The sequence below is a fragment of the Epinephelus fuscoguttatus genome, linkage group LG20, assembly GCF_011397635.1.
Source record: "Epinephelus fuscoguttatus linkage group LG20, E.fuscoguttatus.final_Chr_v1".
NCBI classification, from domain to species: domain Eukaryota; kingdom Metazoa; phylum Chordata; class Actinopteri; order Perciformes; family Serranidae; genus Epinephelus; species Epinephelus fuscoguttatus.
In genome coordinates this window covers 15135528-15152018 of record NC_064771.1, presented here as the reverse complement: position 1 = coordinate 15152018, position 16491 = coordinate 15135528, and the positions used below count along the sequence as shown (strand labels likewise).

At 40.4% G+C, this 16491-nt stretch overlaps 2 protein-coding genes across 2 annotated transcripts; one reads left to right on the top strand and one right to left on the bottom strand.

Moving 5' to 3' along the window:
• Positions 1-666: 666 nt before the first annotated feature.
• On the bottom strand, positions 667-8318 carry faap100 (FA core complex associated protein 100). The gene is made up of 8 exons (XM_049563208.1): positions 8021-8318; positions 7800-7918; positions 6852-7705; positions 6523-6679; positions 4016-4949; positions 3804-3926; positions 2062-2148; positions 667-1847 (listed from the first exon to the last, which is right to left on the bottom strand). The coding sequence occupies exons 1-8, from the start codon at positions 8171-8173 to the stop codon at positions 1716-1718; spliced, it is 2559 nt and encodes an 852-aa protein (XP_049419165.1). The 5' UTR covers positions 8174-8318; the 3' UTR covers positions 667-1715.
• A 1825-nt stretch (positions 8319-10143) lies between these two features.
• On the top strand, positions 10144-16186 carry birc5a (baculoviral IAP repeat containing 5a). Its single transcript, XM_049563442.1, has 4 exons — positions 10144-10349; positions 12937-13046; positions 15581-15698; positions 15903-16186. The coding sequence occupies exons 1-4, from the start codon at positions 10242-10244 to the stop codon at positions 15993-15995; spliced, it is 429 nt and encodes a 142-aa protein (XP_049419399.1). The 5' UTR covers positions 10144-10241; the 3' UTR covers positions 15996-16186.
• The last annotated feature ends 305 nt before the right edge of the window (positions 16187-16491 follow it).

Sequence of the window (16491 nt, the reverse complement as noted above, 5' to 3'; positions counted from 1 at the left end):
TATGGGGTCACAAGCCAAAAAAGGAGAACCAGTGCCCAACAGTCACAGTGAATCCAAAGCACAACGTCTACTTCTCACGTCTCAGTAAAAATTATCAGCAGATTCTATACAATATATTACATGTAAAGGTACATATAGGTAGCAATGGAGCCTGCTGTTAAACTGTCTTACTATATATTATTGCTGATGCTGTGTCTGTGGCATTTAGAGATCTGTAAAGAGGCAGAATCTTTAGCTCCTCTGCAGCAGAGGAGTTTCTTCTTCTTCATCCCTCGGAGGAAACACTGCAGGTGTTTCCCAACAGGGCTTTGAGGAGTATCCTCAGGTCAGCATCTGCTGGTCCAGAGAATTGTCTGCAGAGGATTCCAGGGTCTATTGATATATTGTTAAAGTCATGTTTCATCTTTGTTGAGGACTGTGAAAACAGATTAGCTACTGTTGAAGCAGAGGAGGAGTTTTTTTTCTTGTAAATCACCCCATCTCCTTCATCTGATAGTGCTGATTCATTGCTGCTGAGGTTTCCAGGGTCCACTGGTATTTGTCATTTGGAGCAGAGGAGGAATTTCCTCTTCATTGTCTGCGACTGCCGAGATTCATTACTGTTTCAAGGGTCCACAGTTATCTGCCATGTACGAGCCCTACAAGCATCAGGGGTCAGCATCTGTACAGGAAGCAAACATCACTCTGGTCTGACACTCCACATGCCAGGACCTGCTGCTGCTTCGGACATGTGGAGACCAGCAGCTTACGCAGTTTACACCTTGATGCGAGAAGGTGTTGCTGTTTCTGTGATTAAAGTAGTCGTTCCTGATGTTACAAGAACAGGACCATTAAAGTAGAAACTGCTGCATGTCTCAGGCACATCAAGGTTGAGAGGGGTCATGCAATGTGACTACAATTACTGTAGGGCCCTCTGGAGGTGATGTTAGGTTTCTACGTGATAACCTCACTGGCACAGACTAAATCCTCTCTCACCCACCCTAACCTTTTACCCTCTTGTCTTATTGCACAGACACACAGCAGTCCAGAGGTTTTAGGTTTTAGGGAGGTTATCCATCACTAGAACGCTGCGGGTTCAATCCCTAAAATAATTATGATGTCTATCCAGTCTTCAATGTCCAGTCAGTTTTCTCAGGTATGTCACTCTAGCTTTAATCCCTCAAAACTTAATTGGTGCTGTGCTGAAGAACATTTGAATCCTTTCCTTAGACAAACCTCTGCTCAGGAAAAAAACCCAGAACATGTGCGTACACTTGTCTCCAGCACCACCTTCAAGAACAACTATTACACAAAATTACACAAGACGTCAGGTCGAGTGTCACTGTTACTCCTACATGTCTGACACTTCAGCAGACCGTGAACCAGCGACCTTCAGCAGGCTATAGGTCACAGTTTTCCCATTTGGAGTGTGATTGCAGATATTTTTACTCCATCTGTGCTCCTCTGTCACCTTCAGTTCACTCACAAAAAATAGGGTGATCATTACTTTTTACAGCATGTACAATATGTACAATATAATGATGGCAAATAATAAGTCACAAATTCTTCTTTGTGTAAAATATAAAATGGTAACAGTCATTTACAGTGATGTAAAAGCACATTCACAATAACAATGACAGTTATGGACATTATTTTTCATGCATCGGCTGCAAAGACATGTTATATAACACCGGACACGGCCAAGGGCAGCTGCGTGGGCTCGGACGGAAAAAGTGCTAAATTATGAGGAGAGGGTTTTCTCTGAGCACCCGGTAAACACTGAGAAGAGATCGGTCCGTCTGCCCTGTGGACACGCCTACGCCGAAGGCCCCCGAGATTCGACTTTGGTCAATCTGCCGTTGCAGGTGCTGAGATGAGAAGGAAGGAAAGAAAGCAAAGAGCTCAAGAATATATCAACATACTTTAGATTTAAACACAACAGAGACAATTCTGACAAGCTATTGGGTGCATCTCTGTGGTCTCGTGAATGTTTTGGGTAGAATGTGCCGGTCACTGTAATAGCATAACATGGCGTTGGATGATTAGGTGATAAGAATAACTGTTAGTAGACGTAGGTCTTACCTCGGCTCGTTGCAGTGCTTGTCTTAAACCTAAACTCTGGACTGTCTTTGTGGAAGCAGCCCTCTCAGGAGCCCTCTGCAACAGAGTCTGAGTGAGGGAACAGAGCAGACAGTCTGAAGTAATTTTGATTAAATTGTTGTGTCTGCATTTAAAAGTAGGGACACACATAATTATCAAGCCTGGTGAGACCATCTGAGTCACGTCTGTCTGGGAGAGTCTGCTGTAGTTGTTAGTCTGAAAATAATAAAAGTTTGATTGTGTGACTAATGCTGTAGTGTGCACTTGAGACTGAGATTGCAGCAGTTTTCCATAAGCGATGACAGCTGAGTTTGCAATAAGAGACAAGGAAGACAAGAAATATCAACCTTGATCTGGATTGTACTTCATCAAAAACATCCATAACATCTGTGTCAACTAGGCGTGTAAATCACTAGTTTCTTCAGGATACGTTATTAAATGAAGTCTTTAGACAACAATGTGATATTTGCTGATATCGCAACGTTCTGCCACAGTACAATTTTGATCCGATCGAATTCAGGGGCCTGCGATCGTCATGAGACGATATCAACTAATATCCTTTTTGTCTCTTCTTGGCTGCTTACCATTATCTGTCTGGTGCTAGGCCGATAGCACTGCCTGAATGTTTAGGACAGGGAAGTGTTTGGAAAGAACTGATGACAGAAACATGCCATGGGAATTTCAAAATAAAGGCATATCTTAAAGATGACAATATGTATCTGTTTTCTCTTTGTATTGGTGATACTGAATCAATGATCACTGAATTCGCTATATTGATCCAGATCGTACCGTTACACCCAGAGTGTCAAGTAAGGATGAAACTTACAGGTTTCAAGATAAGCCACGGTACAATTCCCGACGGTTAGCATTACTGTATCAAATTTTAATTATCATTAAAGATGGATTTGGTTACCGCACTTTGAAAAACTCGTAGGGTACAGCATGAAACTTGGGTTTATTTTGCTGTTCTTTTGTTGGGGCTGTGTTGCATTACTTACGTTACGTTACTCTTTAACTGCCTGGAAAACACTGGGTGACGCTGGGTGCCCCAACTTTCAAGAGCAGAGGCAGGCTGTGTCTGAAGTTGCCAAGCAACTATAGCCAGCACTGTATCATGGTCTACTTACGAGAAAAGTTATCTTACTCTACTCCATCTAACTCTAATCTTACTTATCTGCTGATCAGATGTAAAGCTTTGGGTATCCCTGCGATAACATGATCAACTTCTCCTCCATATTGACCTTGGACTGATAGTTTTCAAAGAAAGGAAAGATGTCTGCCAGCTGTGATTGGTTGTTCCTCATCACATGACATGCAGTGTGTGTTGCAAAAGTTGAACCAAAAGTTGAACTTTAAAGGCCCTTTGGAACACCTGGGAGTTGAGACGGTGTCACTTTCGCTTTTGAGTGCGTCTTCCACACGTAATGGATTTGAGGGCCCAGAAAACGGGGCATGTGTACGGGCCATTAACAGAGTGGCCATGCAAACCCAGTAATGCTACTAGTCCGTTGTCCCCATCAATAGTGACACAGACACTAAAGCAAGTATTTCAAAGACAGGCTCTCTTTAACATTGATTCACATTTCATATAATGATTCTGGTCACTATGATTGGGATATGAAGTATAATATCATTTCATTTCTGAAGTCAAGCATAACAAACATGTTGGACAACATTCAAGTTTCTCTGAAAATGCTGGAGAAGCAGGTAGTCAGTGTTTGTACCTGTATCCGGCGCAGCACAGCATGGTGCAGTCCACACACTGCTGCAATAGACAAGCTCTCAACCTGAACCTCCACTGTGGCCAGGGACTCCTCCTTCCTCATGCTCTCCTCCCCTACATTCACCTGGACAACAAAGAAACAACTCTCATCTGTTTTCGTCAAATAATCAAAGATAAAATAAACTACCAATCTGACATTAGATCATTCTTTACCTCTTTTGCAGTCAGTTTGACAGTGTGTCCATTTGGAGCTCGAGCATGGACCACTGAGGTGCTGAGTGTAATATTGTCTCTTTGATGTCCCATCTTCACTCCTCCACAACCTTCACAGAACAGCCACTCCAGCAGAGAAAGGCAGACATTTTGAGGAGCCACATTTGGCCCCTGCACATCCAAATCTGAGCTTTTCAACACCAGCGTATCCCTCAGTAACTCTGACAACACCCGTAAACTTGCTGAATATTGCTCTCGCTCAGGCTTTGAAGCACTCTCTCCTCCCTCCCCTCGTCCACCACACCTAATCCGGTTTGATCTGATAAAAGCTTGGATGGTATCTGTTGTGTTGCTGGATTGAGACGTGGCCTTTTGATGGGTGGCTATGGGACTGTTCACCTGCAAGGCGTGCAACCAATCCACTGTCAATGTGTTCAAGGGCAAACTGATGCAACTACTCTGCAGCCCAGGTAGGTCTGCAGCCTCCTCTCCCAGGAGAGCTGTGAGTGAGAAGATGAGTGAGCAGCTCACTGTCACGGGGAAGGATGTGTCACCTGCAGCTGCTAGAGGCAGCGACACCTCTAACTTCTCCCCTGGATGGAGATTGTGGAACGGGAATAAAAAATTTGTGGAGGAGCTTCCCCCCCCTGCAGTGGGAGGATAGGACAGAGGGAATACAGCAACGCTCAGCGTCCAGCCTTGTTCTAAAACATAAGGACTTGAGTTATCCAGGACACATGTCAGGTTCAGGGAGTCTTTTTGGAGCAATCTGTTCCAGCTGGTTATGCCATGGCATCTGATGGGCTTCTCCTGGATGGGAAGATGCTCTTCACTGTTTGTACTGGCTATCAGCAAGAAGCTGATGTTTAGCACCTGATTGAGGTGCCTCAGGATGTGGTTTTTGGATTTGATGGCAGTTTTCAGCAACGATGCTCTAAAGGAAAGGATGGAAAATATATCTGTGTCAACAGATGATATTAAAGCTGTAATTTGTAACTTAAAAAAATATATATTTTCTTATATTTGCAGAAACTGTCACTATATTCACACAGCACTAAACGAGACAGATAATCTGTGAATAAAAGTCATGTTCCTCTGCCTCCTACTACTTCTAATTACATTTAAAATAATCCGCTGCACATGAATGCCAACAACCAATCAGAGTCGAGGAGTCTCAAAACGCAGCTCTCAATCAGGTCAATCACTGCTCATCAACTTTGGTCAAACTGTCAAACTGGGCAGCGCTGATCAACAGGGGTGGTCGGTATGGGCCTAAAATAATATCACAATATTTCAGGGTATTTTTGCAATAACAATATTATTGCCAATACGAAAATTAGTAAAAAAAAATATATATATATATTCTACTATTATTATTATTATTATAATTTATTATTATACTATTATAAGAATTCAGAACAGCTGCAAAATAAGTGACACAGTTTCACATGTCACCGTAACAGTTTACCTTTAAATATTCTGTAAAAAAAAAAAACAAACAAAAAAAAAAACAAACCTAAAATAATTTGTCATTTCTTTAGTTTGTGAACAACACCAGTAACTCAGAGTGAGATTCAGATTCTGTATACAATATTAATAGTTCAACTAAATAAAAAAATAAAGGTAAATAAAAATAAAGGTGTTTTCCCACCTGGACCTTTATGCTCTGCCATTTCTCCACTAATCATCACGCTGTAACCTGTGACAGGCTGTTATACTGCCAGAACTATCGCACATTCACATATATGTAGTTTTTTGTCGAGTCACAAGCGTCACGTAGGTGTACATTACCAAATTTTTATGACAAAATCACTTGACGTCACCAACTCCTGTATGTAAATCGCAAGAGAGGATTGAGAGACGCTGTGCTGTTGCCAGAGGAACTGCTGAATGAGTTCCCTCTGAGTGGTAAATCGCTACAAGAATCTGAGAAGTCCGGGACCTAATGATGCCACAGTTTATTCAACATTACTAAAGCAGCTCCTCTTCTGGGAACTACCACGGAGTCAGTAATATTTTCGCTTTCAGCTATGCTTGTTGTTGCCGTGGGTAACAGTATGACATTAATATGTTGGCAAGTCGAAATATCCCGAGTATCACAACATGAATTTTTCATATGATATTAAAAATAATAAGGTATTAGCGTGAATTAGATGATATGGCACACCCCTACTGATTAAATATAAATCAAGATTTTGTCACTACATTATTTATTTCACGCCTAAAATGTTTTTAGGAACATATTTTAGTGCACTGTTTAGCTGTAAAATTAGAAAGCTCAATCTGGCCAGTGGGCAGTATATCATTTTGGCTAAAATGTTTTGAAAATGGCGAAAGACTCAAATGCCATTAGGAGCACTGAAAGCAGGAGGAGGAAAAGATTATTTGTAACATGCACTACTGTCAGGATATAGTGACAGTTTCAGCAAATATGCCAAAAAGTTATTTTTATAAAAGTTACCAATTGTAGCCTTAACTAGAATAAATGTCTTCTGTACTGGGTGTACCTTTCACAGACGTCCCCGATAGCAGACAGGAGGTCCCTGATGCTGCGGCCGGCCTGTGTGGACGGCACCTTGGACAATCTTGCATCCTCTCGACCCACAGGCAAGGTAATCTTATGGAGCTGCCCTCTGACAGACAGCCCCAGCAGCTGAACCTCACCTGGTTTGAGGGCAATGTCCAAAGTTAGAACAAAAACAGAGACTTAAGAATCCACTGTCACATATGTCCACCGTGTATAGTCGTTGTGTGAACTCAAAGCAATGGCTGACAGGGAGAAACTGTTGCACGTTGTCATTTTTAAAGTCAACACTTTAATGCTAGGCCTGCTTACCTGCAGTGTTGCATGTAGGCTCAGCCAAGGCGACCACTCTACACACATTTAAACTGGTGGGGCTTTGGAGGGCGGCGTCGGTCTTACTAGTTGTCTCCTCATTCCTCTCTTGGCCTTCTCTCCCAGATGATCCCTCTGATAGATCCAGTACCAGCAGGTCTGACCCAGTGCTGTAGTAAAGACAGCTTTTATCCACACAGCCACACATCACAGGCCCCGGCACACACCCCTCAATAAAACTAGTTCTGCTGTCCCCTCCCTTGTCCATTCTGATCAGCACCACTCTCCCTAGTTCACCCAATGCCACCAAACACTGTGCATTTTGTAGACCCGTTTCCACGACGTCAGATGCTCCGACAAATACAATTGGCTGCTCAAGGCTGTGCAGGACTCTGAGCTGTGACCCTGGGAGACGCAGGGGGAAGAAATACAGGCACCCATCAGGCAGGCCACAGAGGATAACAGGGGATTTGGCAAGGGCGGCATCTACTCCAAACAGAAGTTTGAAGAGGACCGGCTCGAGGTGGAAGTGGTCGTCACTTAAAGTTGCCTCTGATGTTGGTGTTGCATCACTACAGTAGACACAAATCAGCACAGGCCTCCTTCTCCTTCCCGTTTGTCTCTCTGTGTCATTGTGAACAAGTCCTGAGACCACTGTGGATGAGGTGAGCATCTCATAATTTGAGGATTGGTACAGAGTCAACATCCAGGTTGTGTCTCTATGGGTGAGAGTCAGGAGTACAGAGTTGACGTGAAGCAGTGATGACACACCTTCTTCTGCAACAACCAGAGACTCGGAGGAGACTTTTAGCTCAGCTGGATTGGAGGATGCATCAGCCGGGGAGCTTTGAGCTCTGCAGAGGTAAAAGGTCACATAAGTAAGAGGCACTAACAGGAACTAACTGTTGATCTACAATACAATTGGACCACCTGCATGAAGGTTCATACCTGGACAGCAGAACTTGTAAACTGACACAATAAACTCCAGTCCTACAGGCTACATAGAGGAGCTGTTTGTCATGACTCTCAACCAGGTCACTCACAGGACCAGGGAACTGGAGGACAGCCTGCAACAACACAACACATAGTAAATGTAGTTACACAGTTAGCTTAGCAGTTATTTAGCTTTGCGGTGTAGTTATGACGCCTAATAAATATAGGTTACTTACCGTGAGTTTTCTCTCCTGGGTGAACACATAGACCTCGTCGCTGCCGGTACATAGGAGCACATTTGTCCCAAAACCACGCTTGACTCTCGGTGAGCATGATGGTCCGGAAACGCCGAACTCTGCCCAAGTCTCAACAGCACAGCGTCCGTCCATGGCCACAACACCAACAAAGAAGAAGGACGAGTCTGCATATGTAACGTTAGAAACACCGTTAGCCGAGTTAGGTAAATAAATTAAAAACCTGTGGCAAAAACTGAAGAGGTAATCCTGAACCGGTTGTTGACAGTGGACGGGACGGGAAGCCCTCACGAAGTTCCGCGCGTTGCGTTTTGGACCAATAAGCGTCAAGAACTACATTACCCATGAAGACAAAAACGGAAGTGTGATGACGTTTCTTTTTTTTTTTTTAAGTTTTAGAGTAATTAAAAGTTGTTTTCGTGTTTGTTTTGTTTTTTCTTTTAACCCTTTGAAACCTGGAGCAAATAATTTTTTCTCGTGCTGCTTTCACACACCTTTCACAGTTATTTAAACCTTTGATACCTGAGCAAACTGGTATGATTTCTTCAATCAGCAATTTGGCATAATATGTCCTGCAAATTCCAAAGAATTACTAAAAGGTGACAAATAAAATACCTAAGAATTAGCTAAAAGAGTGAGAAAGAGAATATTATTATTTTTTTTAAAAATCGGCGGAAATGCCCCCAAAATTATATTTGTAATAATAAAATAATTATACATATACATCTACATATAATTTTTTTTTTTTTTTTTTTTTTTTTTTGCTCCTTTAACAGGTCATTTCCTGTTTTTGTTGTTTTACTTTCCTTTTTGTGTGCTAATTTTCACTTCTTTGGTAACTTTTTACTAACATCTTGCTCATATTTGGTTCATTCTCATTGCTTTCTTTCCATTTATTTGAGAGAAATCAAGCCAATTTGCAAGGGTTAAAAAAATCTTTATTCAGTAACAAAATCAGGCCACTACAACATCAAATTGAGAATAAAGAAATTTCAGGCTGAGTATAGACCTGTAATGGAAAATAAACAAAAAATAAAAAACAAACTAATAATAAGGTAAATATAAAAAAATAAAAGGGTCGGATGTCTAACCGGGGAATACTATAAATCTTATTGATAGATTGTTTTGTTTTGTTTTTTCAGTAAAATATTCATCTTTAATCAGTAGCAAATTCTGGCCACTACAACATCACGTTGAGAATAAAGAACAAACAGCAAATTTCAGGCTGAGCATAGAACTCTCTTGGAAAATAGATAAATAAAGTAAAATAGAAAATAAATAAAAGGGTCAAATGTCTAATCAGAAAACAACATATGAATGTTACTGTAAATATGCTTGGCTTGTTTTTTTTCTTCATACATTTCAGTGCTTCTTGAACTCATTCATGAAGACAAGGAAAACTGATCTGGACTAAATAAATCTACATCTGCTAATAAAATGTTTAGCCATAATGATCAAGCTATTGTACATAATTTCCCTTTTTTCCCCATCATAATCACACCAAATTTGATATTATATTCCTAATTGGGGGCTTGAAAGTCCTTTTCTGATATGCAAATTTTAAAAAATCCTCCAAAAAACGCAGAAAAAAAGATAATAATAATCTCCCAAACACAAAACACACAGTTGTTCAACTTTGAATCTTTGTCTGAGAAAAACATTGCAAGCATTAATGTCATTTATCATTTAGAAATGATCTTCTTAGGTGTTTGGTGAAACAGTGACAGTGAGGTATCTGGTCTTAATTTTAATTATATAGGATAATCTTTTGATATAATTTACTTTTTAATGGTAAAGCGAGGAGTGCCATGATGAAGGTGCCCCATATACTTTTTTTGTGCATTTCTTCCAAGACAAGTTCATCTATACATACAACTGTGGAACACCTTCATAAGGTAACGTGCCTTTTACCATATTCACCAATACCCGTGGAATCGCCTTGATAACCACTGGAAATGTCCCTTGGAGAAAGTAAAAGTTTGCAAAGCATGAACACTAGGTGGCGCACCTGTGCACTTTACATGTTGTCGGGCCACAAAGAGGGAGAAGAAGAAGCTATTAGACGCTCGTGGTCTCCATCCACCAATCACAACGGTCGATGTGAAAATTTGCGAAAATTTGAAAACACCCTTTAGCTTTGGCTTCAGGTGGTGCTGCTACACTGGTTCAAGCTAAAGTAACAGTTATTTTAACTCTAAACAAAATGGAGCAGCTCAACGAGGAGGACATTAAAATGTATTTTTATGAGAACAGACTCAAAACTTTCGAGGGGTGGCCATTCGACGAAGACTGCTCGTGCACTCCGGAGAACGTGAGTTTAACGTTGGAAACGGTTGACTTTTGCTACGGCTAACGCTAGCTAACACAACAACAGTTAGCTCTAACGTTAGCTAAAGAAAACCGATAATAATTTAGCTTTAGTGTTATCACCAGCAGATAGTCACTCTGAATCTTTATTTTAATTTAGAGTAGAGTTGTCACTAGAGTGCAACAGTTATATATTAGCTTAAAGTACTGCAGTAAACTCTTTGTATTTGCAACTGATGACGTTACGCGTAAACCTTGAAGGTATATGTAGGTGTCAAATGTAGGTACTCCTATTATAAAGGCTGCTCTAATTTGAGGTCACCTAACAAAGCAACTGCTGGAGAGATTATTAATTCTATTAGCTATGATTGTGAAGGATATAATAATTATGATTTTGAACTAATAATGTTGCCTGCATACCTTGAAGTTCAGACACAGGATTTAATTAAGTTAGTTATTATAGTTAACTGTAACTCGTGTTTTTTTCATATTGGACTGAATCCCCAGTTCTGTTTTAAAATAATCAAGTAACCATTTAGTTAATAAAAGTTCAGAAAATGGTTTGAAAATGGCCAAACACAATTTCCAAGGGCCCAAATCTGACGTCTTCAAGTAGCTTGTTTTGTCCAACAGTTCCTAAATTGAAAGATACTCAATTCACAATCATTTAGAACTGAAAAGAGAAGCAAATTGTCACATTTAAGAAGCTGAGACCAACAATTGTCATTTTAGAGCCTGCACCTTATCATTCTTTTCATTATGGATGAATGTGCTATTTTCTCCACTAATCATTTGATCCATAAAATGTCAGAAAATAGTGTGAGATAATAGCGGAAAATGCCCATCACCATTACCCAGACTCCAAGGTGACATTCTCAAATGTCATTTTGTCTGACAGACAACCCAAAACTCAAAAATATTCAATTCACAGTCAGGGTTCAACGCTAAGGTTTTTTTTCACTTGCCCGGTCGGGCAAGTTGGTCAGAGATCTACTTGCCCGAAGTCAGTTTTTACTTGCCCTATAAAAATTGTTTAATTTAAGCGGCTATCAATTAACAAAGACTGCAGTTATTTTTATGTTATGTAATCTTTATTCACACTGTATTTATTAATTAAAACATATGTCATGTAGTGTAGCTTAATTCCTACACAAAAATGACAGTGTCAGGGCTTAAAGTGAAAAATTTGTCAATCGTTCTCCGTCTATAATTTTGCGCCCTACTTGAGCCATGCCCACCTCTATTTATTTTTCACCCCTCTCTCCAGTTCTGCTGGATTAACACCGGGTTTAATATATTTTGCTTCCATCTCTCTGCCCTGCTCTACTTTACTTCAGTGCTCTCTCTCTACTCTACCAGTAAACTACCACATCCACCTGTTGCACAAAACGCACACAGCAGTGTTTCCCCTATAGGATGCACACGCATGAAAAATAATTTTCACATACGTGAAACTTTTTTGTATGCTTGCAAAGCACAGCCTGCTGGGATGTTTCTGTGTATCTACTGGCACCAGAAGGGCTCTTTAGGACTAAGTACATACAGTACATTTGTGCACAGTAATGAGCAGGTGAAATGTCTGTCTAGCTTACATATGAGGTGTCTCAAGATTTAGGAACATACAGTTTTATTGAATATAATAAAGTAAAAAGTCACTTGACATGCTGCTGTTTTGTGCTATGACCTATTTAAGTGTTGGAAGTTGTTATTTACGTGACAACGCCTGAACGCAACACAAGCTCTGCATGAGTGCCGTGCTGAGCTGCTGTGCGAGCAGCGTGTTTGTCTGTGCGTAACAGCAGTCTGTTGGTGGTTATTTACACACTGTCCATTTCAATATCTTTGTCAGCTGACAAACTGCACCGGGCTCGGGGTCAGGTTTGGTCAGGAAAATGCGGCCCGAGCCACTCTAGCATGATCACCTGTGTGTGTGGCGGAACTCCGCCGTGCGCGATACAGAGAGCAGAGGAGAATTGTTAACGCGTGACCATGTAGAGACAGAAATGACACGATGGCATAACACCATAAATAGTATATTGTTCTGTTATTATATGAAGCGTCCGTCACGCAAAATAATATCAATGGGGGCTGTGGGCAGGACATTGTTACACAGCTGTGCCTGTGACTTCAGGCAGAGAGACTGCTGCATCAGAGCAGAAGGAGCACGTTTTAAAATACATTTATTTTATCAATTAGTTATTAACTTTTACTATTTTTAGCAACTTGCCCGATCGGGCAAGTGAGTTGTTAGTTTAAAAGTGAGTTTTACTTGCCCCAGGCAATCGGGCAATCCTTATTGTTGAGCTCTGTACAATGATGGAAAACTAAGAAAAGCAGCAATTCTTCACGTTTGACCCGTTGGGCTTCTGCTTGAACAATGAATTAATTCATCAAAATAGCTGTAGATTAATTTTCTGTGGATCTAAACTGCTTATTGTTGCAGTTGTGGACATTGTAGCTCGGTAATAAAAGATTTCTTGACCAATGAAGTGGTTGTTTATTAAATTTCAGTCTGCCAAGTCATCATTTCAGCATTATATATAGCTGCATTGTTTTTAAAATGTGGTCCCTCTGTTCATTTGTCTCCCCAGATGGCCAAAGCTGGCTTCATTCACACCCCGTCAGAGAACAGCCCAGACATCGCCATGTGTTTCTTCTGCCTCAAAGAGCTGGAGGGCTGGGAGCCAGAGGACGACCCACAGTAAGATAACCACATTGCTAGGCTCATGGGTCTGAAATGCAAATAAAAGGACAGGAGATATATGCAGCTTTATTTCTTTATCAAATTGTGTTTGTCTTATTTTTCTAATTAGTCTAAATGTCTAGAAAAGTAGGTTGGTTCTGTAACAAATGTAATATGACTCAGCAGGGTAAAAGGACACATAACTCACAACAACCAATGGCACAACAGAATCATAAAAACTAATAGCAAAGTAACAAAGTAGGTTGTAAAGTAAAATATATGGTCAATATTTTATGCTTATAAAATAAAGGAGCACTCCCGTGACAAAGTAAGGGGGGCTTGTGAGAGACAGACTTAACAAAGAATGGTCATAGACAAAGGCACCTCAACCTTTTCTTCTGGCTCCCTTCATTTCCCATAGTGCAATGCAACATTTTTTCAAACCCTCTCTGCCTGGTAAACAGCCACGTTCAGTTTGTAACACAGACTTTGTGCTGAAATTTTGTAGTCTCCGAGACATCAAAGTTATTTTCTTAGATGTCAGATCTTCAGAAGACATAAACGACTGTTTTTGCAGGCTGAGTGGTACTCCATGTTACTAATAAACTAAACTTTTTGATGATGACGTATCAGCCTTTGGGCCTTCTTCAAGATCAGTAATCATACTGAGATACAGGTAGACTGATCTGTTATATAGGCCACACCTTTGTCACACAGCTGCTAATGATTGTGTAGCATGATGACAGCTGTCAGCTGTGGGACTGTCTGTATGTGACTGTGTAACTTTCTCAACCTAATGATGTAGCATGATCATCTTATCATTACTAGCTGTGTGACAAGGGTGTTGCCACCATTAGAGATCAATGTATGCAACACTTGTTTCCTATAATCTGACAAACTGATCTCAAATGGGTAAAATCTGTGGAATACCTTAAAAACTTTGGGATTTATGGGCCAAATATGTGTGGAATTAGCACAAAATGACAATGTAATGAAGTAAACAATACAAAGCAGCATTAAATGAAAATACTCAAAGTATAGGCAACTTAGAATTGTACTTAAGTACAGTTCTTTGAATAACTGTACTTACCAATAGTTACTTTCCACCACTGTCTATAGCTTAAAGGTCCAGTGTGTATTTGCAGAAATAGAGTATAATATGAAAAGTATGTTTTCTTTAGTGTGTACCTGAAAATAAGACTTGCTGTTTCCCTTACCTTAGATTGAGACATTTTATTCTCCACTGCGAGTGGGCCTTTATTTAAGGAGATCGTCACGCTGAACCAAAGTGTTTCCACAGTAGCCCAGAACAGACAAACTAAACACTGGCTCCACACAGGGCCATTCGAGTTTTGCATTTTCACATCGGCCACCACATTAAGAGGCCCAACTGCAAGGGGGAGCAGCACAGTTGAACTGATTTGTAACATAAAACTGCTTTATTCAGTGTTCCTTGCGGTTTAAATCACCTGCTCCCTTTGTTTTGGAGATGAAGAGACCTCAGTGGATAATTTGGCTCCCGATAAAATCCTCCTGAACAATGAATACGAAAGGAATTCTAGCCAGTAGTAGAAGAAGAAGAAGTTTAGCTGGTTGCAATCTTCAATTCACTGCTACACGCCACCAAATCCCCCTAAATCTTACATACTTCACCTCTAATCCACAAATGCCTGTCTGTTCCAAAATATAAATATCTGTCTTTTCAGTAAGGCAATTTTTCTCAAGAATTTATAAAAAAAAATTTATAGCAGATTTTTATGTTGAATGAATTGACGATATACTGGTGAGTGGGGAAATTACTATGCGCAAAGAGAAGGGAAGGGGTGCAAAAGCATGTGACATGAGCTTTACACTATTGTGGTACTCAAAATATTTCCTTGAGGTTGGTGGGTCTGTGATTCACAAGCACATTTTGAGACAGCTTTCTTGACCCAGGGATATTTTCCCCTTTCTGGCCGACTGGTAATAAAATGGAGATCAGATGATACAACTAATGGCCAAAATAACCCAAGTATTCATAGCGTAAGCCTAGACTACAAGCTTTTGATACGCATTTTTGAGGCTGTAGTTCAACATAATGTTAAGCACATCCATTTTAATATCTGTTATTTGGGATGTGTGTGTGAGAATTTACTTTACCACTTGTACATTTCCAGTTAAAATGTCCTTGTATGTTGTTAAAATTGACAAGACTTTGCTCCTTTGTGTGTTACATAATGTTGCTGTGTTTGCAACTGATGCGCCAGCACTCTGGGTGCTGTTTGAACTCTTTGTTACTGTAAACATTTGCTTTATATTCATGGTCATTGAAATGGCACTGCTTGAGTCACTATGAAACATCACTGAAAAATTCTGTTTGTGTCTCACATTCATATTTATTTTAAATTATGTCTACAGATAATGTAGAAATGGTACAACATGCAGTCATTCTCATTGTCCATTTTGCGTGGCAGTGTCCATTCCTTCCATGTGTGTTTGTGCGCACAGTTTGCACATGGTTCATGAAATTCAGTACTTCTCTCCCCCTCATCATTCTCTTGTTTTGTTTCCAGAAAGGAGCACAAATCTCATTCCCCATCATGCCACTTTATCGCCCTGAAGAAGACCGTAGAGGAGCTGACTGTTGAGGAATTCTTCAAACTACAGAAGGAGAGGCACAAGATCATCATTGTATGTTTTTCAGAGAACACCTTAAATTATTGACCCACGTAATGCATAATGTGTAACTGCAAACATACTTTTCCAATCTGTTATTTTCTTGTTCTTACATATAAAAGTGAGCTAATTGCACAGCACTGCTAACGTCTACAAAATGTTCCTAATTTCCTGCGAGAACACGACGTCTGATCCGGATTTCATTTCCCCCACTCACAGAACAAATCCTGTAATGAGGCCATCACCAAGTTTGAAGAGGCAGCCAAACTGAGAAGAGCAGATATCATCAAGACAGCCATGGGTGAAGAGTGACACGAGAATAGATGCAGATGAATGAGATGGGCGGCGTGTGAGAGAATAATTGTAGCCGGCTGTCTGACTGGTTTCTCAATGAACTTATTTCCATGTTTCTGTCATGTACTCTTTGTAACACTGTGCATCTGTCATCTTTTTATGTTCTCTGTCGTCATGTTTGCTGTTTTTATTCATTAAACTTGTTCTTTCTGGTCACGTTTTTATTTATTTTTTTGAGGGGAGAGGCATTGTGATGGGACCTGTGCTAACATATAGCATCTAGGACATAGATGGATTACTTAACAGGCCTATAGGGCCCAGTGGCCTTCAACTGTAAGATGTCACTTAAGGAGATGTATTGACCTGGAAAAGACATGAATTGAAAGAGACACTAATACTCCTCCACCAAAATTATCATGTTTTTTTTTGACACGGGCAAACTTGCTACAAAAAGGCCATAGACTCCCTTTCCTTTGGGGGGTCAAATTCAACATCACAGATGGGTCAGTTAACA